This window comes from Mizuhopecten yessoensis, unplaced genomic scaffold, assembly GCF_002113885.1.
Source record: "Mizuhopecten yessoensis strain PY_sf001 unplaced genomic scaffold, ASM211388v2 scaffold11173, whole genome shotgun sequence".
NCBI classification, from domain to species: domain Eukaryota; kingdom Metazoa; phylum Mollusca; class Bivalvia; order Pectinida; family Pectinidae; genus Mizuhopecten; species Mizuhopecten yessoensis.
The window spans coordinates 2713246-2738625 of record NW_018408916.1 but is presented as its reverse complement, the minus strand read 5'-3'; the positions used below and the strand labels follow the sequence as shown (position 1 = coordinate 2738625).

At 34.3% G+C, this 25380-nt stretch overlaps 2 protein-coding genes across 16 annotated transcripts in view; one reads left to right on the top strand and one right to left on the bottom strand.

Moving 5' to 3' along the window:
- LOC110467474 (centriolin-like) overlaps positions 1-19501 on the bottom strand; it is a 98014-nt gene extending 78513 nt beyond the window's left edge. For all 14 annotated transcript variants that reach the window (XM_021524666.1, XM_021524673.1, XM_021524676.1 and 11 more), the window contains exons 1-3: positions 19415-19501; positions 7647-7907; positions 4930-5054 (exon numbers count right to left, since the gene is read on the bottom strand). In XM_021524666.1, coding sequence (XP_021380341.1) covers positions 4930-5054; positions 7647-7893 — 372 coding nt within the window. In that variant the 5' untranslated portion in view covers positions 7894-7907; positions 19415-19501. The remainder of the gene's footprint in view (positions 1-4929; positions 5055-7646; positions 7908-19414) is intronic.
- A 184-nt stretch (positions 19502-19685) lies between these two features.
- On the top strand, positions 19686-24571 carry LOC110467432 (haloacid dehalogenase-like hydrolase domain-containing protein 3). Of its 2 annotated transcripts, none has more exons than XM_021524595.1 (2): positions 19686-19733; positions 22901-24571. In XM_021524595.1, the coding sequence occupies exon 2, from the start codon at positions 22901-22903 to the stop codon at positions 23615-23617; it is 717 nt and encodes a 238-aa protein (XP_021380270.1). In that variant the 5' UTR covers positions 19686-19733; the 3' UTR covers positions 23618-24571. The 2 variants fall into 2 exon arrangements, with proteins under 2 accessions (XP_021380270.1, XP_021380271.1); XM_021524596.1 differs by lacking the exon at positions 19686-19733 and adding an exon at positions 21645-21698.
- Positions 24572-25380: the final 809 nt, after the last annotated feature.

The following is a 25380-nucleotide window of genomic DNA, read 5'->3' as shown; positions in this document are numbered from 1 at the left end:
ATAACTAAATATTTATCATATTTTATGCGTATATATCCCTCATGTTTTATTCCATCTATACCAAGGGTATATAAACTATACCATAAAAATAAAACATAAGTTGAATCACAAGTCCTGTTTCTTATACCAAACTATCTACCTATACATGTTTAGTATTTAATACATGTCTACTTCGTATGCTTGACTGTAAGGAAGCCAGCACAAAAATCATATATATGTGCTGAATTGGCTATAAAACTCTTCAGATGTCTTATAAACCTAGCAAATTGTCTACCTGGATTGAAACGCATTGATCATGAAATTGAGATACCTGTTGGTTTAACGTTCCACAGGTAAATATGAAATCGACAACATTGTCCATTTAAATTTCCACCAGTCCTGTACATGAAACTGACTACCTGCAGGGAACATTGCCCTTTCACTTTTCACGACCATGTATAAAATATAGTCAGCTATATGGTAAGTAGAAACACCTACAGTGAGAATGTTTTATGCCAAATGACACTTCTTTTTATAAAATGTTCTGGATTCAAATAGCAAAAACATTCTTGTGTAAAGAGCACAAAATTATTAATAAAATTGTATTTACAGAGAATTTATAATTCCTCAAGACAAACTTTTTTTTTTTGATATATGAATTGGGTACTTTTATAAAGGTAGCTTTTTATTGCATGCCTTAAATGTACCTATTGTAATTTTAACAGTTTCCTTGGAGAAAATGTCCGGGTAGAATATTTGTGAATCAATTCCATCAACCTCTTGTTTTGAAAATCCAGAGACTTGGATGCATTTCTTTTTCAACATTCACTTGGTGGATTAAACAGAATTTTATGAGCAACTAGTTATTTTTTAATACCAAACTCAGTCTATTGATAACCATTAACGTCCATATTCTAGGGTCCCAAGATCTGTCTTGTGTGTATTCCGTGGTCTATCACATAAATAATCTCTAATTGTGTATTTCTAAAGGTTGTGTAGATATACACTAGCTCAGATCGTACAAATAAATATATCTACAAGTGTGTCCACGCCACAAACAATAACTGTAAACAGTATATTGATCCACAACTCAAATAATATACATTATACCTATATCCTACCGACTATATTTCCTCAACAGTCTATTAAATTATACATTTGAGACCTGCAGGAGACAAAATCCCTTTGTATATATATATATGGTATCTTAAGATTTATTTCCTGATTATGAATGCACAGTATATTCCACTGACCAGTAAATTCTGTTTGTTATTGAATCATACAAATGCCAGCATTTTATTTAAATCTTGTTTCATTGTAGAAAAAAAAGGCGAATACCAATAATGTCCCAATACGTCCTTAAAGGCAGATATTGAATTTCACAACAATTTCTTAAGAATTGAATAAGAGATTTTATAAGAAATAAAATCATTTTAAGCCATTGAATCTCTGCCATTAGTGTGATATCAATGAAGGAAATATCAACAGAATGTAAAGGATGATTTAAATCCATTAACCATATATCTGTTTTATTAAAGTATATTTTTAATCATTTTTAAAGCTAAATATCAGATACGAAGCAACATAATACAAACAGGATTAACGTTGTCAGTTTTTTTTATTTAAATAAATTAACTAACGGTAATAAGTTTTGTATAAATATTGCTTCATGTTCGTTTGCTAGATTTTCCAAAAAAAAATCAGGATCTCAAATTTTCTTCAAACCTTTTATTACAAGTCTAATATAAACATCACTGCATTATTTATTTGGCTTTTTTTTCTGAAACACTTTAAAAGTGCTGAGATCTTCAGTAAGTGTAGACATCTCAAGAACAGGTCAAGCATCTGTAAGATCTAGACCAATGAACAAGCTACTGGTATTACCGATTACCAGGTAACAAGAATTTTGTCAGCGGGCTACTAATATACCCCAGGCTGAGGTCTAGGGCTCCTGCCTCTATAACAAGACCTAGATTAGCTTACTTGTCCCAAGGATGTTTGTCATAGTGTTCAAGAAGCTTAAAAAAAACTAATAGTGCACTCAAGAATCGCTGGGAGCTCGGAACGATGTCCTGAAAACATAGATAGGTATACAGGCTCTGTGAGAGCTAGATAAACAGTCAATAATTTGTTTATGCAAATCACACCACAGACTCACAAGTTCAACACATATTGATGCAACACCGAATGTAGTTGACCCTGTTGAAAACACAAAAGCTGAGGTTAAATACACCATTGTGAAATTGACAAGGCTATTCACAAGAAAACAACAAATGTTTAAATGTCCAAGTCTTAAAAGTCAAATCTCTACCTGCCAAATTAACAAGCGACATGTATAAGGAGTGTGTGGGGGGAAACCAATTATCTGTAATAAATGGCCGTAAGTCTTATCTGTGATGTGGTGACTATATATATACATACAGGGTAGGAGTAAATGTTGAGACAAACACTTGTACAAATATTTATGTCAGCAAAAGCAAAGCCTATCACACTACTTGAAAGAATGTTGGGCTGTGTTCGGTCTCTGTACCCTTAGCAGAGATTTGAAACATTTCCCTCTCTCTCTGAAAACATGGAAAGAACTTTGAGACATATATCTCTCTCTGAAACCAGAATTAGACCTTTGATATGTAACTAACTCTATTTGAAACTCTGAATTGTGGTTTGAGACACCCCTTGCTCTGAAATCTTTGAGCTTGGAGTCCTATATAAAATACAAATGCAAGAGGCCAAACCCTGATTAATGTTTGACACTTTCTAAACTCCAGATAGACACTCCAATATTGTCTATATTTCTTATTTATGACAATCCATAATTCTAGGTTGAACAAGAAATATTCGTTCACTGTGGTCAGAGTGGATTAGATTATAGAAAGTAGACCACAATCATCTCCTGTTTTACGTATAAATGGCCTTTGAAAATATCTTCGTATCATTTGGGATCATGCAAGCAAAAACAAAACTGACGCTTGTTGACAAAAATACCAGTAATAGTGGAGGTTGTAAACACTATATCAAATTTTTTGAAAACCTGTTAGAACTAGACATTTTTGTATATTGATTTCTGAGGGCATCACCAACTGTCATGAGTACAGGATATTTTAGTATTGGATAACCGTTCTATAACTATGACATGAATTATTTAACATGCCGTACATGGGTACAGTTCGGGGAGATTCTACATGTGATAGAGAGCTACAACAAAGGAAGGATGTTGTCAGTAACTCAAGCGTGGAGGTCGTACACACACTAGGTCTAACACACACGCTATAGGAGACCTTAATGTTTTACAGAAAACTGGTGATCCGGTTTTCAGCTGCCATATCGTTCGACAACAAAATACATCGAACGCAATCCAACTCAGCTATTACTAACATGATGCTGTCTGAGAAAAGTTGTCTTTGAGCATCGGTACAAGTGTAGGGTAACAGAATAAAAAGTTTGAATTATTTATAGCAGATTAAAGATCGAACCACCAGACTGATATTTGTTCAATAACCATGTAAAACACACAAGTTAAGTTGTTCTTCAGAATTAAATTCAATGCATATAGCATAATAACACTTCGTATGTACTTAATTATGATAATTAAAAATATTGGTATCATTATTTAAATCTTTCAGTCTTAACAACCCTTTACATTCACTAGATGTCATATATAAAACGAGAAAACAATACAGCCATTTCATCAGTTCAGTTCATATAATTACTAAACAATTTACAGTTAAAATTCAATTAAGATATATATATATGTACAATGTACGTGTGCTATGTAAAGTTATAGTATAGGGTATAGGGCTTATCTTGAAACCACTTTCAATTTTACATTTCAATCCTACATTTGAACATCCATCTTCTATACACATTCCGTGGCTTAACGGGATTTCTTTTTTACCAAACCTCACCGATTTGTTACCTGTGAGAATCAATTAGCGACGTTAGGATCACCTGCGCTGACACTTTAAACATTTAATCTTAGTGTTCACGATACCTTTTTAACAATTAACGACACTTTCTGGGTGAAGTTATTTGTTATAAATAGCCTCCTATCGCTAAATGACATTTCAATATATATTGTAGCATTTATAACATTCTATCAAGTGAAATGTCAGCCTTTGAATCGGATATTTACTGCAGGGATATGACGTAAATTACAGCCCGATTGTAAACTTTCCAGACTAAGTCTGTTTTGCCATTCCAATCCAGCAATACGTTAATGGCTATTTGTTGCGAATACGTAGCCAAATAAAGTCTTGTTAGTTTAAATACAGAACATTTGTTTGCGTACAAATGCAAAACTTTCTGGTCTAATAAATAAATTGAACAAAGGTTTATCTTTATTCTAAAATAATTTTAAAATACTAATGGATTATCAGAAAAAAACAATTCACTTTCAAAACCCAAACACTACCTTTTAAGAATTCTGCTCTGTCTAAACCTGTAAGTGGCAGTTCTACCTGGTACTATATAGCTATTAAAAGTTTGTAATTTTGATATCCGTCTTCCTGTATGAATTCAATGAAAGTGTTCCACAGTTCCTCTTTCCTTGCAGTTCAATTATCCACTTTCCATTTCAGTGAACAATAAAACTACAAGTGGCATTTAAATTTTGTGACCCGACTATATCACCAGGGCTCTCAGTCTGGTAAAACCTGTACTCTAAGTAAATACAGTTTTTACAACACGCTACTCATATATGTACGTATCTACTTCGGAATCAATGCCTATGTCGTTACAAATTTCAAAGGTTATACCTGGGTATTGGTTCAACAATTTAAAAATCTAGCAACAACAACAACAACAAAATTGATTATACAAAAATGTCCATTCATTGCTGTGTAGGTACCTAAGTGCAGTGCATGTCAATGCAACACGCTTCCGGAGAAACCCGACACATTACCGGAAGACGACGAAGATGTCAAAAATAGATATATACATATAGGAACAAACCTTTATTTTCTTGCCGTTTTCCTTGGACAGTGTGAGGTTGAGAGTGGTGATCATTTCCAGGCTTTCCTCCTTGGCCATCTTCCTGATGAGATCCTCTGTGATGTAACGGACACCAGATTGTGGACCTACAAATTGGGGATTAAAAGTTGTGTCATATTAGCAATACACGTATTACTAAAGTTTATATGGTGAAAGAGCCTGAATAGAAAATTGAAGAAACAGGCTTCTGTCATGGTTAAGCTTCCTCATTATTTTATTTGTTTTTTCTCCTTCAGTAAGAATTTGACCTTATAAGTCTAAAACCAAATATTTTCAACTAAAATCCCTCAAAACAAATTATCAGGATTTTCAGAACTCTGGTTTTTAATTCTTAAAAGCCATTTATTTAAACATATTTAAAGATTAACACAAAAACTTTATTTTCACAAAAATATATATTTGTTCTGCTAATATCACATTTTCTTCCTTTATATCACAATTGAAGTTGACATTGAGTATGTTTCAATTCTCAGAATGTCTTACAACGACACTCGCATATAATTCACAAAAATATTCAAAATGTCACAATTACGATCAACCGATTGCCAACAAACAGTCTAGCGTTTACAACCACTTAAAGAAATTCAGTCAAACTCAAACAAAATATGTATAGGCTTGCATTGTCTAATATACAATATCAATTGTATAAGAATGCATTTCTGGCCAATCAAGTCTAAATATCAGAGAAAACAACCATACCTTCATGAAAGTGAAGAACTATCTGTGTAGGTAATACAGTACATTTCACCTAATATCACGTCTGTTAATGTCACTTTTCGGTTATTATCATGTTTTTTTAATGCACCGTTTTTCCTGCTATATAATCTATGCAATTCAATTCTTTTATTATCACCTGATTTTATGTTGATTTCTCTTAATATCACTTTATTTTGGCCACTGTCACAAATAAAATACAGGTAAATGGTGGTAATGATTCATGATAAATGCCCTGGGGACCTTCTGTCACACCCTGGACGCATTATGTAAACAATNTAACATGTGTACTATCTTCGATTACACACTTGCAGCAAATATCTAAGGAAATTAACCTATAAAAAGATGTTACTAGCGAAAGAACAGTATATATATCAAGATATAGGTAAATATTTACCAAGTCTCATGTTTACAATTGAATTTGATGCACTGAATACCAGCCAAACACTTGTATGCCTACATCACTACTGCAGTAAACAATCATAATTACAATCGTACTGATCGTCATTTTGCTACTAACTATATGAAATGTAACTGCATACTGAAATGAAATACAAATAATATATTTATTTCTATACTTATTTACTTATATCTATATTTAAACTAGGGTAAAGAACAAGGTTAGTTACAAAATATCAATCTTCTAATTAGAGCCACATCACTTAGGCATTTGACTAAGTTCACTTCCAGTTTTGAGGGCTGAAAAACATCAGAAAATATGTATTCTGTTTATGTCATGTTTCTGTTAATATCATGTTTTTCTCTGACAAATGGGAAGTGATATTAAGAGAAATCTACTGTACATGTAAGTTTCTAATAGTCTGACTATCTTTGTACAGAAATATTGCTGTAGCACTGAAAAAGACCTACAATGTATATATCGACCTTGGGCCTTTATATTATCACTGACATAGACTCGATACTGAAATTCTTGAACATCGATCATCATCTAGCTTGTAATACATAAAGACACATACATGTATGCAAAGAAAGTTTACAGGTTTTCAGCATGAAACTCTTGAGCAAAAAAAAAAGAATTTTATAAGATAACAAATATCTTTAATAACAATCAGAATCCAGAGAAGTTTAAATTCAGAATTGTTTACCACTGTAATAAGGCCATGCGCTTAGGAGTCTAATAGAACCCCTCTGCAAGGACGAGCATATTCCGAAATTTGAATTCTGTACTAAAAGCAGAATTTTCATGTGATGGAAGTTTTTAAATTCACTAAATAAAACAAAAAACCTATGCAAAATTGCATTTATTGGCCCATTATTAAATAGCTATTACAATAGCATTGCCGAAGCAAAAATGACAACACCATAAATAAAGACTCAGAACATGAAAACCTCCACCTTACAGTATGTATGAGCAGTATATCATAAATAAAGTGTATTTAAATGGGTAAAATCTGTGGGGTGGGCTTATTGATGAGCATGGGCTTATTACAGTAAAACACAATGGAAGTGGCCGGTCTTTACAAATAGTGTATCTGATAGGCCATCAATAATTCTTCCACACTACAAATTTACCTTAATGTATTTTTTATTTCTACAAGTCATCTAAGTTACAAAGGACTTGATATAAAACACGGAGTGATCGAGCAGATATTGTTTGTATATTAATTTCTACTACATTATTCATGAATAAGACAAATATTCATCTCGTAACTTGGAATACTGACTTCTGACAGCTGTTTGATTTGAGACAACATTACTCTGACCGTTTTTTTGTGTATGGCCCTGAACTTTGGGCATTGGTTCTGAAAAGGTGCATGTCACACAAGTCATCCTGTTCAATCAAATCACTTTCAATTACGTATACAGTGTATTTGGAAGATATATTTCAGAAAAGGAAACAAATCGGATGGCTAGAACGAGTCACAAAGACACCTGTCCGATGGATGTATATTTCTGTTAATCCTGTTTACAATGCATATATATCACTAAAGAACACAACTCACTATGGTCTCTCACTGGCACAGCTAGCCGACTACGCCCTTCATTGCCGGGGGAACCAGTCCGGCGCGTTGGCGACGGAGTGTTGTTTCTGAGACTATATTGTACCCGCCTGGGGATGTCCTCTGCAGAGTGAGCAAAGTTACTTCCCCTGAGTAACGACTTACTGTTACCCGGTGTGCCGGTTGAAGGCTTCGGCACGGGGAGGTTAGAGTGACCTCCCCTTGGTGTTGATTTCTTCATGTTGGACATTGGCCTCCTTCAGCCTACAATGACAAATGTGTATAAACATTTTACTATTGGATATAAGGTAAAATTTATTTCAATTCATATTTTTGCCTTTATTTCATTTCATATTTTTGCCTTGATATTTGAATATGCAAACTATTACATTTTGCATTTTAAACATACAAATATTTTCAGTTTCCATCACCATTACATAGAAAACAAGGCTTTCCTGAGTCCCCCATCTCCAGACAAACGTCCTCATCAAAAACGTATAAAAGACTATTATCTTTGGTGTATATTGTGAGACACATGACCAGATTTCATTGCATAGAACTTTGCAAAACAAAGGGCTACAACTCTGTATCGTGACACATGAGACCTGATTTCAGTACACAATTAACATGCCATCATTCCAAGAGATACTCATATGCAAAACTGGTAATTTAAGGTGAAAAATAAAGCATTTCCTTACTTGCATGCTTCAAAATAAAATCACCAATCAGTACTAAAGTTTCCTTTTTCATGCTTGCAATGCATGTATCCCTATTTTGAAGGCAGATGCTTATTTTTTCCTCCTTCCTTCTTGACTTTTGAATTCAGCAGATTTCTCCACATGACAATTAAATAGAAGTCATGTACAAGTTTATAAGATTAATTAGCCAAATACAATAGCAGGTGGGTTTGCATACTACCAGTTTTCACTCCCACAAACTGGATCGATTTTGTTTTACCTGACAACTATACAGTAAAAGATGAACATGCGGTAAATATAATATGATCACCCCCATGGATGAATAATTTACCAGTCATACATGATACAAACACCACACAAACAGCTTGCATCAACTCTGATTTTCCAATAAAAACTAAGGCCGAGCCACAATATAGCTGGGGGCTTCCTTCTACATAAACATTTAATTTTCTTCCTATAAAATTGTAAAATAACCAGTCAAATAAGAGAGTAAAAACTAGTTTTAAGTAAATCACTCTGTTTTACTAATGTAATACATGTATCAAGGAAGTATATGAATTCCAAGACAATAGTGATATACACAACACTCACAAAGAGTGATTATCTCTACAAAACACTGAACTGTTCATAGTAATGAGCATTTTGCTTTTTGCATTGTTTTACAGCCCAGCGACAATGTCAGTTATTTACAACCAGGTACAAAAACATTCTACAAATACATGTGAATAGACAAATCAGATTACAGCTCAAACATATGTGTACATCAGCAGAAACTCAAAAGGCTGTAACAGTGAAATACTTCATAAATATTATTGTTATGAATGATTTAGAGTTTGAGAGAGGAAATGAAAAAGAAAGAGAGAACAAAGGGAAAGAGGCCTCCTTCATGAGGTTATATTATATTATGTAAGGGGGGTGAACGTGGGGCACCCCAACCCTGGCATCCCTCCCAAAAGATGCTGAAGGAATAAAATCCCATTTGAACCTAAAATAAAAAGAAATACTTCATAAATGTTAAGCCACAAGAAGCAATCCTTGATGTTTCCTGTTATGAAGTATAGCATTGAATTAGGATAGGAGACTGCCCAGACTTATCTATCTACAATACTTTATAATTCACCTGTATTTCTATTGATTATGGGCGTCTTGGGTAATCACAGGCAACACTGACAATCTAAGGAATGTAAACAGACTTCTATATCGTTATATACTGGTCCCCGTTTCCCTTCCAAGAAGTCAATGCTAATTTAAATTACTATTTGCAATCGTATTCAAAAATTGTATGGCCCTAATTAAATGATTATATAACTTTTTTTTATATAAATCATATTACAAACACCTGCCAATAAAATGCCGCCCGGATCTCAAGTGGAGGTAGCTAGGTCAGAGCTCAACCAGTACCTGTGACTACCTTTGTGAATATGGGTATGTTATCAAATCTTCCCGCCTTAAAGTACTCTAATGTTAAAGGTTAATTAACATATTTAAATTTCTATAAAGCCTTTGCAGTAGATCAGACTAAACTTGGCGAGTCGTCTTACAAAAAACATTACTGGGTACATACTTCGACCAGATTAAACAAGTGTTCCTCATCCTCGTACAGAATTTAGAATGGTTTCTTTTAGAGATAAATTCCTTTTGTGACTTCCATTTTTACTGAAGCCAAATAATCTAGATTACACTGTACACTAAAATTGGAAAATGTTGATTGTAAAATGCACATAGCATGCCTCTACATGTACATGAACCTACCTAATGGAAACTGTACTCAATCAATGACTGAAATGCCTCCTTTTAACATTTTTCATGATATACAATATATCTGTGCAGTAGTGCATGCTGGAGATTACATCTGAATGTAGCTTGTTGCTTGTATACCATCATAAATGTTAATGAGATGCATTTCCGTATACAATTATTTTCAAAACCCCCTTTAAATTCTATAGTATCTTTCTGGGTGGGGCATTTTGGTCATCATTAACATTTCAACAAACTGTTTTTCCAAATAGTAAAACACCTACTTTTGTGGAAACAAAGTTGCGTTTTCTAGGATTACCAGTTCCGTCAGGCAACAAAGTCAGTCGGAAACCGTCTAGCAATTTGTCATAATTTGAAATTGATACCATGATTGGTCCCCAATTATTCTGACGGAGAGCTATAGACCCAAGTAGTTTCAAGTGGAAATATTTACATGCAATATAGCTCTTGCTGTTATTGGCTTATAACAACATTTTTGGTTGGTAGATTTATCTAAGGGCAGTACAATGAAAATGTAAACATAGTAATAGTTCTAATACAAATGTAAGTAACCAACATGTTGTTGGGTTATATATGATGCCAGTTTTATATTGGTCATTGTGATGCTTGGAAGTCTGCTTCAAATAACATTATGAATAGCTTTGAATCAATATTAACAAAACAGCACTCCAACAATCTTAGTCACCCGAGAGATTGATTCAAAGCAGATCACTCGAGATCTGTTACTTGAAGCCGACTTTCAAGTGTCACGATTACCAATATAAATATTGTTCCATTGACAATACACTCACACAAACACAGTAAGTATAGAGAGTGTGTTTAATAACTACACATTTATAAAGCAAATATACAGATTTACTGGTATTTGTTTTAATTGCAGCTAAATCCCATGGTATACCACAGTATTTTCAGTAGAATTATTCTTTGCTTGCTATATATATTTAAAGATAATGCAAAAAAAACAACAACATTAAAATAACTTTTTAACACAGTATTTATAAAAATTATTAAATTAATTTCACTTTACAAAAATAACTACACTTAGAACATTCCACATTATTTGAGATGTCTTTCATTACACGGTAATTCTTAGATTTAGAAACTGAGCAGAAACCTGAACATATATCGGTAGACATGTCCGTTTCAGGATATTATACACAACAATGCTGAGATAATCGTGTGCCTATATAAGGTATATATATATACCTATAATCAGTTATTACCGCCAAGACTGACCCGGCTACACCCCGGTGCTCCTCCGTGTATATCAATCACACAAGTCATTTTCTCTTTGTGTTCCAAGGAATTTCGGATTTGGCAGATGGCCATTTCGGAACTTAAATCTATCAATACATATATATCAAACTGTAGTAGTAGTGTCGAGCAAATACTCCATATCTAACAGGATACAAGGTGTGCTCCGTCCTAACAAATAGGCATTCCTATTTACTCTAACAAATTACAGGACTGTTTCTCTGATGTGCTTTGCTTATATTTGGTCTCGTTGAAGATTGAAGGCCACAGAGAGCTGCACATGTTAAACCTGACAAAGTTTTGCCTATGATATATACTTTTACATATTATAGCAGCTATGATTCGAACAGGTTCAACAGTATTTATTTACTTTTGTTAGATCTGACTGGTGGTTTACCATATCAAGTATTGAAGTTAAAACATATATTTCATTTTAAATGAACGAGTTTAGGTTGGAGCAAAAAATGTCATAATGTATGGTTCACAGATCTTTCCTCTTAACTGATAACAGGTAAAACTTAATAAAATTATTTTATAAGTTAATCATTGTGAATCTTGATAACTGAAATACTTAAATCATACTATAATTTTTTTAAATATTGCTGTATAAATTGCCAATTATCAAATCCAACAATAAAATATTTACCCCATCAAAGTTATTTGGTAAACATGAATCGTATTAAGGGTTCGTCCGAGGCGCCATTTATATAATCCCGGTATAAGAATGCATATAATACTAGGGTTATAACTATACTATAATGCCTCCTGATCCCCAATCTATCACCCCTGTACAAATATTCCGGTAGTGAATACTGGTGTCAAAACGTTTACAATAGTGTACTGCATACATGATGAAGGTGTAAGCGATCTATCATCCTGAGACGGCCAGTGTGCCAATGTGTGCTTCACGAGTCTTAAAAAGAGGCGACCATGAGCGTGGAACATCCAGACTTACACACTATCCTCCTCCATTTAACTTCATCCCTGAAATTTCATAATGAACTATTCCATCCTTTGAATTGGAAGAGTTCAAATGTGTCTTCAGGGGTGAATGAGTTTATTACAGACCGTTTAACATTGTATCCCAGCCAAGGAATTTGGTTTGGGTAGCCTTAATTGATTTAAGAAATTCTGAATTCAACAGTCTGTTAAAATGTTTTAGATGTAATTATGCAAATAAATTATTACTTCCACTTCAATGGTTTTCCAAGCATTTCAACCTGTAGTGGTTTTTAAACAAGAAATCAAAATTATCTTGTTTTGAACTGGATGTCCCCTGTCACCATATTGGTTTAATAAAAAAAAATATGTTCTGTTCGTGTTTTAAGTTTTATTACCAATACCTGTCCGTTACTATATAAAATAAATACACAAATGAGCAGTCTAAAAGGGCAGTTATATGACACTTAAATAGAAAGGTCACATTTCTGATCATTTTTTCTTGTACTAAAATTTGTCAGACTTATCTAAAAGGACACCTGGTTTCAGAGTAAGCTATCCAGAAGTGACAATCCTTCAGTTCTATGCCAAGAACTTATTAATTACAGCATTTATCCAGCAAAAAGCCCAGGAGGGCGTCATATAATCTCTGAGTCAAAGTAGGGGGTGGGCTTATTACAGAACAATGAATCAAACTTATGTTGGCATTTCTATACTGACTTGTAATAGACATGGTTGGGCTTAAGCTAACTACCAGGCAGGGGTTCATCACCAAATAAATATGGTAGATAAGAATAAAAATTATTACATCAAGTCTAAAGTGTCATCTTTAACATAATACACCTTTAACAAGGCAAATCTTAGTTAAGGAGTTTATTACTGTTGCTGACCTGCAAAATTCTAAAAAAGTTTTAATGCATTTGCACTTGACCAAATAGAAAATGTATGAAACTTGCACACCTTACCATTAATAAATATGAAAACAGAGAAAAAAACCTTCCCCAGGGCAAATAAATGTGGTTAATTTAACCATATACCCATGCCAGATAGTTTGGTTATTCCAGACACTGGTAAATTGAATTTTTACATTCCTAGACCCTGCCTTCGAAAGTGATCACCTTGACCTGTAACTAACACTGTCCTTGACCTTAAGGAACCAATGATTCCTAAAAATAGACTCCGTCACATTCCACTGGTGGGTATGTATGTTAAACTTCACATGTACATGTAGCAATGTGAAAGCTGACATTTCAGTGTGACAGTACTATAAAAAAGGTTTATAGATCGGGCCATTTATAAAACTTTCCGGTGGACACCATCAAGATATGACCCCAGACACTTCAAATATATAAAACCGCCACACACAACAACAAAAAAAACACATGCAAACAATCAAAACTTTAGGGGGCCAATTTTACAAAAGCATGAAACATTATCAGCTTATTGGATTCACATGATGTAATCTATGTACAAATATATATGCAGAGCTAGGCCATACCAGTTTATTGGAAATCCAAAATACAACCTTGGGGGTGGCATATACATATGTATTTTATATTTATATGGTTAGTATAACTGTTCCATTTTCAGAGAAACATCCTACTGAAAACAACTACAGCAAGTGGAGCACCTTGTCTTCAGCGAATAAGTTGGAAAGTATGACAGTAGATTTTAATGCTGGTTTTTATTGCTGCTATCAATTTCAACTGAAATGTAATGTAAGCTTTTTGTGAACACTTGGGCTGTTGTATGGTAGTTGAAATACTCTGACAAGACTTGACTTTATATGTAGCTTGTAAATTATGCATAGATATCTGAGGGCCGTCCCATTGTGGCTAGTCCAACATGTGTAGTATTTCTATATCATTTTTTAAAGTCTTCATTGGAAGAAAAATTACCGAATTTATAAAATTTTCAGCAACATAGAAACTGGGTAAACTTTGAACCAAATGCCATTCTTTTTTTAATCTGAAGTCAAGAATAAACTCTTAGGGATTCAAATGAAACACTTTTTGCTTTTATCAAATAAGGTAACAAGGCTTTTAAATAAGACACCAATTTCACCCTAGGTAGGAGACATCTAATGGAATTAAGTGGCCATGTATTGTCAGCGGTCAAACAGTCATAAAGTCATACCATCTCAGGTGTAAGTTCAATATCTATCAGACAGTTTAGAATTATACTCAAGATGTTTTCAATCAAATCGTTGAACACCATTACCAATTCAGAATCATTCCAGGTGGGGGACTTGGAGAATTGAGAAAAATTTCAAATCAATTTCATAATTTTTAAGTCACAGAAATGAATTTTAATCTAAAGTATTTTATTTTTAATAAACTGTTTTGCATTGAAGTCTGCCGCTCATTTTCGAAATAAAACGAAACAGCTAATAAAGATTCAAAGAATTCTACATAAATTCATTTAAAATTCATCCACTATTCATCCCTTGCCTGTACAGTAGTGAAACTGCAGTTCCACAGTGTCATACAAATTATTTATTATATAGATCTGATGTGCCTTTTACAGCATTCTGAACACTTATAAAGCTCCGGTATAATAAATTTGTGGTTCTGTAATTATCATTTTTATGAGAAGCAATTAAAAAATTTCAATTACCATACTTTGTGTACGTACATTGTACATCTCATTCTTTAAGAATTTAAAGGACTCTTTTGAGATGAATTTAAATGGTGTTATTTTTAACTACTGCATTTAGTTTAGTACAAGTATATTGCCTCAAAAGGCACATAATCTCATAATTAGAGGCAATTTAAATCAATATTACACCTGATTATCCCCATTATAACGGTGTTGTACTGATTTTTATTGATAATGAAATGCATGTATCACCAAAATAATAGCAAACATGGTGTTAAAAACATGACATGTTGTTGATTAAAATCTTAATTATATTTTTATTCTCACGAAATGCTCTATTAGGAGATTAATCATATTAAATGATGTGACTTGATGAAATTGTTTGAATACTTGTATGAAAGTGCCATCCTTCATAAAATGAAACTGGTTGAATGTTCTTCCTATAAATACGGTTATGCTGCAATTCTGTTGGGGGATGTATATGGGGCCATTGGCACCTTTCATTACAAACTCGCTTTTTTTAGCTTCTCAAAATTGAATTTGCTAACAGGGACCCATTTACTAGTTACTTGTCAAATCCATATTAACTTAGAAAATATTGATGACTGAAATTTTTTGTTCAAATGCATGGCTCCTCATGATTATTGTTTGATACCTGTGGAAATTGTATGTGGATCCGATATGTGTAGTTTTACCTGTAATAAGTTACCTTTCTCAAGTTTCTGCAGTGAAATCTGTATAATGGAACACCTTCAAAACCAATATATTTCCATATCTGAAGTTAAATTTCTGGCTAAGTGTTATTAAAAATGTCATCAGTCGGATCTTCATGTAACCCTGACGGTAATCTATTTAGAGTCAGATATTGTATTGAAATAATATATAAATTTATAATCAATATTTAGGTAAACGAATATTTATGTTTGGTTTAAACTACCAATTCTGCTGTTTAGTGATTACGTAACCTGATGTTATTTTGCTTATTTTATTAATTTCTGAATTGAACTCCCTGCATTTAATAACCTTTGTAAAAATGTTTTGTCTATACGTATCTACGGGTATACCATAATTTTTAGAGAGACGAAGGCGGAAACAAATCAATGCCATCATTTGGCCCGAATTCAGTTGACTTGTGTACATGTATCAAAGTGAACATGCTGAGCACCAGACAAATACATAATGAGGTCTATACACTACATACAAGTCTATAAGTGTTCCAAAAGACGGTAACTTGGATCGTCTGATATGCTTCATAGGAAATATCTGTATAGGCAATCCAAAAACGTATTATCTTAAGGTGTTTATAAAGTTTTTTGTGATTGTGCATTACTAACACTAAACAAATTAAGTTACAGGATGTAAATCAAAATAATGACATAATTACATGTCTTGGCGTAAACAAATTTACCAGACATTGTTTGAACGAATTTATTTGATATGCAAATTATACACCTTGAAAACTATTATAAACCAGTTATTTATTGCATTATCAAACAACATAGCATTTGAGGTTTAATTCATTATTGTAAATCAAACTTGATCAATCAATTATCAGATCAGGCCCACTTAGAATACAGAAAGACCTTCACGCTCTATTGCCTGTACATAATCTGCAAGCCATATTTCTCTTACACAGGTTTGTACATATATTTAACAGTAGGGCAAATTATTTGCTGACCAAAAAGTACAATATCTAGGTCAGCAAATATGTGTGTTTTGAATACATTCCAACTTCAAATCAATTGGCCGTTAAGAAAGTGATCGCTAAAGCTATTTCTTTAAATTCAAGTACATGTAAACGTACTATCAACAGGTTTTCCTAATGTTACGAGACAACCCCAGGTACCCTGGTATGCAGAAAGTTCATCGCAACAACTGTCTGCATGCATACGTATAACAAATAATAATATACCTGTGATCACTGCACAGCTAACCCGTCGGCAGTGATGAGGGAGGTGGCAAATGAAATGAGTGGCACATTATACTGGGGACTGTAATTTTCAGTTCTTTTGCAATAAATCTGTGTTAACCAACATTTGTCAACCATTTGACTATAAAATTAACATAATTCAATATGATTTTGTCACTCTGATTATGGAACTGCATAAATCAACTTCAGGTCCCCTAATTGGATGCACAGTCAGGTACTTTTATTACTTGATTATAAACATACACACAGACTATGATCAGGGTTTTTTCCAGGTGTTTATCGGGTCCAGTATAGGGACCCATTCCCAAATGAAAAATGACTCTGTATTTTCCCAATTTCAGTTTTCATTTTCCCAATCGCATTAAAAAGCATGTTTATACAAGTTTCTAGTCGTTATATATGCAACATCCAAAGTATTACCGTCCACGAAGGAGCATTCAAAATATATAAATAATGAAAATTTGAAATTAAATCAACAAAAACACTGAAAATGTATGTGTTTGTTTATTGCTATACAATTTACTGCAAGAAACAGCTAGAGAAGTGTTTGTTAATCACAATCCAGGTTTTATTTTTTCCAAACTTACGATATTTCCCAAACTCGTACTAGTGGGAACACTGATGATATTTCACAATTTTTGCCAAATTTATGCTGATGATATTTTCCCAATTCCAGCTTTGGGGCCTTTCCCAAAATACCTGGCAAAACCCCTGATGATAACTATACGGATACTCACACCCAATAATAAATCAACCTTTAACACTACGTAACTGTAAACTATTCATCTCAGTCGTGTAAAAGGTAATTTCCTTCGTCTCTATCATACAATAGGTCAAAGGTGACCGGAGAAAGACCTATGTTTATACATGTACAAAATGTAGTACCCCATGCCAATACATTGTATGTGTATGGAACTATCAGTGTATTGATTTATCTGTTCCGGAGTTAAAGAGTCTGTAAATATTGTGTACAATTAAAATTCTATCGTAAACCAGCACCACATCCTGTTATATTTAGAGCCTGGATGTTAAATAAACATGAGGCAGCCTCAGATGGAAATTTTAAAATAACAGTATGGACATTAAGGTTTAGTACTGGAACCTAAATTTCACAGAAACTGTTTTTTAAATTACTAGTGCATTCAAACTCATAGTCAAGCCAGGCTGCACTTATAAACTCATGTGTACTTAACAATATACCAATAGTAAAGGAGTTGAAGCAGGGATAATTGGAACACAGGTGTTAAAGTACAGGCATAGATTCATGATTTTCCTGTGGGACTCACCAACATTTTCGAAAAATATAATCAGGTCTTGTCTGAAAATACATACCACAAAAATCCCTTTTGTCAAGTCTCAATTAGACAGTGGACAAAAAAAGCATTGGGCAATAGGATTTATAAATCACTAAGACCTTTTTCTAAACATTTTCTTCAGGTTGGTAAGTATGGATTATGAAAAGTTCTTTTTTTACACAACCAATAAAATTTTCTTTGTGATGTTTCGATGACTAGTATGATATGTACACTGTCACCTTCATCAGACAAATGACCAGTGAAGCGTGTGCACACCTAAATATGCACTTCTAAATCGAGACGAGGGGGTTTAAAGACTCTTGCACATCTATGACCAAGTATTTAACAAAGCGTAGCTGGATCGAGTCATTTCGGTACCTATATAAAAACTATTGTACTTTCGCTTACAGCGTAGCCGAAATCAACATCGATTTTGTGGACAACTCGTACACATTTTACACCTTTGTGTGCATACACTTCACTTGTCATTTGTCTGATGAAAGTGACAGTGTACATATCGTTCTAGTAATCGAAACGACACATTGAAAATTTTATAGGTTGTGTAAGTCCCTCTCACTAAGACCTAGCTGTTTTGACCGCCTACAACAACACTTGCTGTCATCAGACTCAAATAATTATTAAATTTTAAAGCATCAGTAAAAGACTTAAGTATATATAGAAGTACACTGTAATATTTTTTTACAATACTTTTTCCTGAATGTTAAATCGATTGGAAGATTACCAGGTGTATTTCATACAGTATTTATGTATCAATTAAATTCACCAGATCCTGATATTCATGTTAAACTCAATGTTTCTAAATTTTAAAAAAATAACCGTAAACTATCAAAATGACAATTAAAGAACCAAGTTCCATGCTCTGTCAGAGAGTATGAAGTAGGTCTTATGACAAAGTAGTGTTACTTTGTTCGAACTTCGACTGACTATTTTTTTTACTTTATTTTTATTTTTTTGCAAAGAAGATCTATTCTAACTCATGTTTTCGTTTGGTCATTTAAAACCATTATCATATTTTGACCGCGTAAATGAATTAATGCACTTGTCAAATAAAATACTGGCACCATTAAAGACCCTTATCTTATCTAAACCAAGAATTTTAACTTCAATTTAACAAATACAATGTCAATCGTAGGAGCAGTGACAGAGAGGTGTCACTGCTTGCTTCGTTCATTTCGAACATATTTTTCTGCCATTTGAATGATGAAAATATACACATTATACCCTAGAACGATAGAGTAAGCATATCTCTAAGCAATGCGATATTTTGTTGCAACTTACCACCTTGTTCCATGTTACAATCCACCGATAACGACTCTCGCAAGAACACACTCCACAAGTGTTGTCATTGATTACGCGCCATGCCAGTTACTGCGGATATTTCTTCAATATTTTTTCAATGAAATCTCATTTTAAAAAATCAAATATAGAAATCATAAAATAAGTAAACAACTAACCTCTTTCATAGTCAATAATTCTTCGTTTTATTATTTTACTTTTTTACTTATGAATGTGCTTTGTAAATGTACCAATCACATAACAGTAATTTGATGTCTTCGCTGGTACTTCCGGCAGACAAGTTTCGACTTGACAACCAAAGGTGAAAACTTATCTGTCTGCTATTTATACATTTGTTCTCTAGTGAATACGACTACGATTTGCATATTGTTATCCAACTTCTGTATTTTGTCCGATCCTTACATAGCTGTGCTTATCTCGGTGTGTCATTCTTATTTATGCATTTCACATCGCTGAAATATTGTTGACAGGTGCCCTTTGCTGCTGTGTATGTAAACTCGCAACAGTTATCTCCCTTGATGAAGGATTTATCTATTTCCATGTTATGCTTAATGATGACCCAATATTTAACGCTTGGTGAGAGAATGCATGATCATTTCTTGTAATTGCTTCATGCATGCAATACGATTCGAATAAGATTTACCTCTCAATTAAAACTGTTTGCATCTTTGGAAAAAAAAATGTTTTAATTTTGTTGTCCTGAGTGAAGTTTTGAGTAGCTTTATAGGATGGTCATCAGCACCAGAAACTGTGTCAAGAGTTTTAATTATTTAAATGAAGGAAAAAAAGGATAACTACAGACTTTGCAACTCAAGTTATTATACAAAGTTATACTTTAAGCAGTCACTTCATTATGACATTCAATTAATTACTGACCCTTGTCTTTTTCACATTTTCTTAACAACTATACATCTATAACAATGTACTTTTCTTGTCCTGCCTTAGGAATAGTGTAATATGCTTTTAGTCCTGCTGTTATGCCAAGACAACAGTATAACCATTTGTATTTTCTTATGTTGACGCCGAGCCTGTCCATGATACTAATTTCATCATTACTTAAATACCATATTTCTCAGTGACATTTAAACAAATGTGCATCAATCCTTACAATGTGCATACGTTTCGTACCATTTTCACTTAAGTCAATTAAAGGTCAAAGGTCAATTATCTACATTTCCTTGTCCTTAAATCTTTGGATTCTTCATTTGATTTGCATATATTAAAACATTCCCTTTCATCGTTCTACAAATCTACATGACATCAAACCACATAACAGTATTTATTGACAAAGAAGACCGTAGAAATTATCTCAACATGACAATGAAAACATCATTTTGGGTTGTTCGATTGTGTAAGCAAAATCGTCTTTAACAAATGGGGTTCAATTTCCTGATCAGATATAAAAAGGTAAAGGGTCATCTGTCAAAGCTCCGGCTTTTCTCCAATTTATTTGGGACAACATTTGTGATTAATATAAGTAAACTTATTCATAATAATTGTAAATTAAATAAGGCTTGCAATTTCGAAACATTATTTTTAAAGGTGTTGAAAAAACAAATGCTAAACATACAAATTAATTAGTGGTCAATATATTGATACAAGAATTTGGTTATCAAGATCTACTATTCAAGTTCAGTTCCTGAAATTTGATTGTATAATAGTTTAATTCTGTTCTTTTATTACGACTTCTTTTATATATATATATAAATTTAATGTTCACCAGATTTTATGAATATGTATTTCATTTGCTAACAGTCAGGTCATATTTTCAAATGTAACTTTTAAGAATTGATGAGCCCACAACAAATTTCCTACACTGACATTCCAGGTCAATAGGATATGCTTGGCAAAAGGTGACTCACATTTTTCACATGTTCTAATAACTTATCATACTGCTATGACCTGAAGTAAAAATATATGTATGATCAAGTTATCCTCCCTTATATTCCTCCTTTTGTCTGTCCTCCATTAACCTAGCTTTTCTTCCCATTGTCTGTCCTACATAACATGCCCTTCCGTCAACTTTTCTTTTAAAACGCTACTAGTCCTGAACGACCAAGTAGATTTTGATTAAATTTAGTTGGGAGCATCCTTAGGCCAAGGGGACTCAATTTTGTATAAACGGTGGGTGTGGCCCCCCTGGGGGCTGAGGGGCGGGCCAAATAGGGGAAATATAGCAAATTCTTTAAAATCCTTCTTCTTCTGTAGGAATGAAAGGATTTGTTCCATATTTGCTCAGAAGCATCCTAGAGGGAAGGAGAACAAGGTTGGTATAAATGGTGGGTCTAGCCCCTCCCCCTGGGGGCTGAGGGGCGGGGCTCAATAGAGGAAATATAGCAAATTCTTTAAAATCCTTCTTCTATAGGGATGAAAGGATTTGGTCCATATTTAGTCTGAAGCATTCTTGGGTAAAGGGGAACCAATTTTGTATAAATGGTGAGTCTGGCCCCCCTCGGGGCTGAGGGGCGGGGCCAAAAAGGGGAAATAGAGCAAGTTCTTTAAAATCCTGCTTCTTCTGTAGGAATGAAAGGATTTGTCCCATAATTGGTCTAAAGAATCCTTGGGTGAAGGGGAACCAATTTTGTATAAAACTTAGGTCTGGCCCCCAGGGGCAGAAGGGAGGGGCCCAATAGGGGAAATTAGCAAATTCGTCAAAATCCTTCTTCTTCTGTTGGAATGACAGGATTTTGTCCAAATTTGGTATGAAGCATCCTTGGGTGAAGGGGAACCAATTTTGTATAAACGGTGTGTCTGACCCCTCTGGGAGCAGAGGGCAGGGCCCAATAGGGGAAATAGAGGAAAAACCTTTAAAATCCTTCTTCTACCATAGGGATTAAGGAATTTTATCCTAATTTAGTCTGGAGTATCCCTAGGGGCATAGGGGTGGGGCTTGATCTGTTTGAAGTTTGTTCTCGCTATATCTCAAGTACTGGATGGATCTTTTTCAAATTTCATATGTACTTACAGCACCTACCATGGAGTGTTATATCTTTACTTCATACCAATTATTTTAAACATATTCAGGTGAGCGATACAGGCCCTCTGGGCCTCTTGTTGTGAATGTTTTTCTATTTATTTTATTTTCAGTTTATGATTGTTTAGTACTTCATCGTGTAAGAAATGGTAACGATTTGGAAGTTTGAAACAATTACCAACACTGGTGATGACTTTTCAATGAGATGGCACTTCAAAGTGGCATGGTCATCGCTGATGACACCATCTTCATGTGACCCAAGCTGTTATGAGGATGTTAACTCTTAATCAAACCTTAATAATAATATTTTAATCTCACCGATTTAATGTACTATAAATGTTAAAAAATAGACTGGATGGACAAGTACATTCACAGATATAATTTTGCTCTCCCAGTCTGTGTTTGGAACTTTTAAAATTGTATCAGATTCTATTATACTCAGATTTTGATGTATTTATATGTGGATCCTGTTGTATGTCTGTTCTACATTTCAGATGGCTAATCCAGTCAAGATGATAACATTTGACGTGACCAACACTATCCTGAGGGTACTCGGAGGGGTTGGTCAGCAGTATGCCCAGATCTCCAAACTGTACGGCGTGGAATTGGATCCAGTCAAAATCAACCAGGCCTTCAAAACACATTGGGCGAGACAGAACCAACAACATCCAAATTTCGGAGCAGAGGAAAACATGGCCTCCCACCATTGGTGGCAAGATCTTGTCAAGAAAACTTTTGTTGATGCTGGTTACCAAGGAAACGACAGCACAATTTCAACAATTTTCACACATTTGTATATACATTTCGGAACATCCAATGGATGGGAGGTTCTTCCAGGGGCAGATCAGACATTACAGAATCTGAAAAACAGCGGTGTCAAATTGGGAGTTATTTCAAATTTTGATGAACGTTTGGAGACAATTCTGAATAAAATAGCTTTAAAACATCACTTTGATTTTGTGATCTCCTCAAAAGAGTTCAAAATTGCCAAACCAGATGTTAGGATTTTCCAGGAAGCTCTTAGACTCGGAGAGTGTCCAGCTTGTCAATCTCTCCATGTTGGTGATCATTTTCACAATGACTACTGCGGAGCCAGGGAAGCAGGCTTGACTGGAGTTCTATATCGCAAGGACATGAACAACCTACCACAGGAAGTGGATAAACATTACGTTGTATCAAATTTGGATGAATTGTCTCGATACTTAAAGTAAATAGAACACTGTGAAAAAGTATAGACTGATAAGCTCTTTGCAAATAGAACATTATAAACACATAATACATATGTGTATATCTCAAGTATTAGAAAGAAAATCTCAGATTTCAGTAATTTAGTCCCAATTCAACCTTTCATCAAGATTCATGGTGCATCCGAGAACAGTTATGACCTCAACCTCAAGATACATGTTGGGCAGTCGCCAGGTTCAGGCCATAGGTTGGTGTTTTTTCATCGGGAACTTTGGCTATCCTCCACCATCAAAACCTGGCACATCCTTATATGACCATAGCTGTTGATAGCATCATGTAAAACACAAACTATTAGGCAAAATGTCTCGATATTTTCTGACAGCTGACTTTACTGACTCAGCACATTTTGGCTGAGTGAGGTATTTACAGCGGCACAGAGTAGCTCTAAGACACTGGTCATTCGCACCCTTAATTTGCTTAACAAAGCTAACAGACATTTTCTAAAGCTTTCAAAATAAATTTTCAATTACTGTTTGTGTTCAAACGATACTTAGATTTTCTCATAGTGAAAACTTTGGTAATCAGCCTTTAAAACAACTTCACTCAGATACAAACTAATCAGGAACATTTTTCACTTTTCGTCGGTAAGCTGTTATAGCTTTACATTGAGGTAAAGGTTTTATGAAAGTTGATATGCAACATTCTTGTCCATTATAGTGGTGCTAATTACTTACCTGTATGTATGTTATGTGTTATATATTGAGCTGTTCAAAACAAACATATCGAATCATGTCAGCATTGATCCTAGCCAAAATGTGTACCAGTCGGATATCTTCAATAAGATTCATCAGTTTGAAAATATGTGATATCAAAGTTTTACTAACAATGTACCTATTAAATGTGTTGCAAAGTTTCAAGACCGACTGGTCCCTTTGTCAAGCTATGACTGAGTGAACGATTTCTATGTTTTTACCAGTACAACGATGTGACGAAATTGTATATTTTTGTATGTCACTCGACCCAGGACATTTCGCCTATCGATAGGGAACTTAAACACACTGTATCAGATAGGTTACAGGTACAGAAAACCAAATGCTAAGGCGGGGTCACAATACCCTACGTGAAGGGGACATCTGAGGCATTTGACCGGGTGATGAGGGAAAACCATTTCAGCACCCCGATGAGACCACTGACAACACTCAGACAATTACTGGTGCACCCCAAAGACAAGACTGGCACTTTTGACAAAACAGAAGTTGTATATCAAATTCTGTGCAAAAAATTGTCAGCACCCATATATAGGTGAAACTGGGAGGAAATGTGGTACACGTCTGAAGGAACATCAAAAGGATGTAGAGAAAATGAGCAACGTCACATTCGCCAGATCCACACGCAAAACATCCGCCATCCAGTACAATAAATCGACATTAACAGATCACGCTAACACCCAAAATCACATCGTCAATTGGGACAATGCCAAGATAGTTAAATGGAACAACACATAAAAATGAAACAAATCAAAGAAGCAATCAAAATCAGGAAAACTCAGAACATGAACAGAGACGATGGGGAACAACAGCTGAATCATCTGTATGACTCGATACTGACATAACAGGGGAGGGGGCGATATCTACACCCTACCTGTAACCTATCTGATGCAGTGTGTATACACTCCCTATCAATAGACGAAACGTCCCGGGTCGAGTGACATAAAAAAATATACAATTTAGTCACATCGTTGTACAGGTAAAAAATAGAAATTGCTCACTCAGTCAAAGCTTGACAAAGG

Coding starts and splice junctions, on each gene's coding strand:
- LOC110467432 (XM_021524595.1), top strand. CDS start 22,901: ATGGCTAATCCAGTCAAGATGATAACATTTGACGTGACCAACACTATC.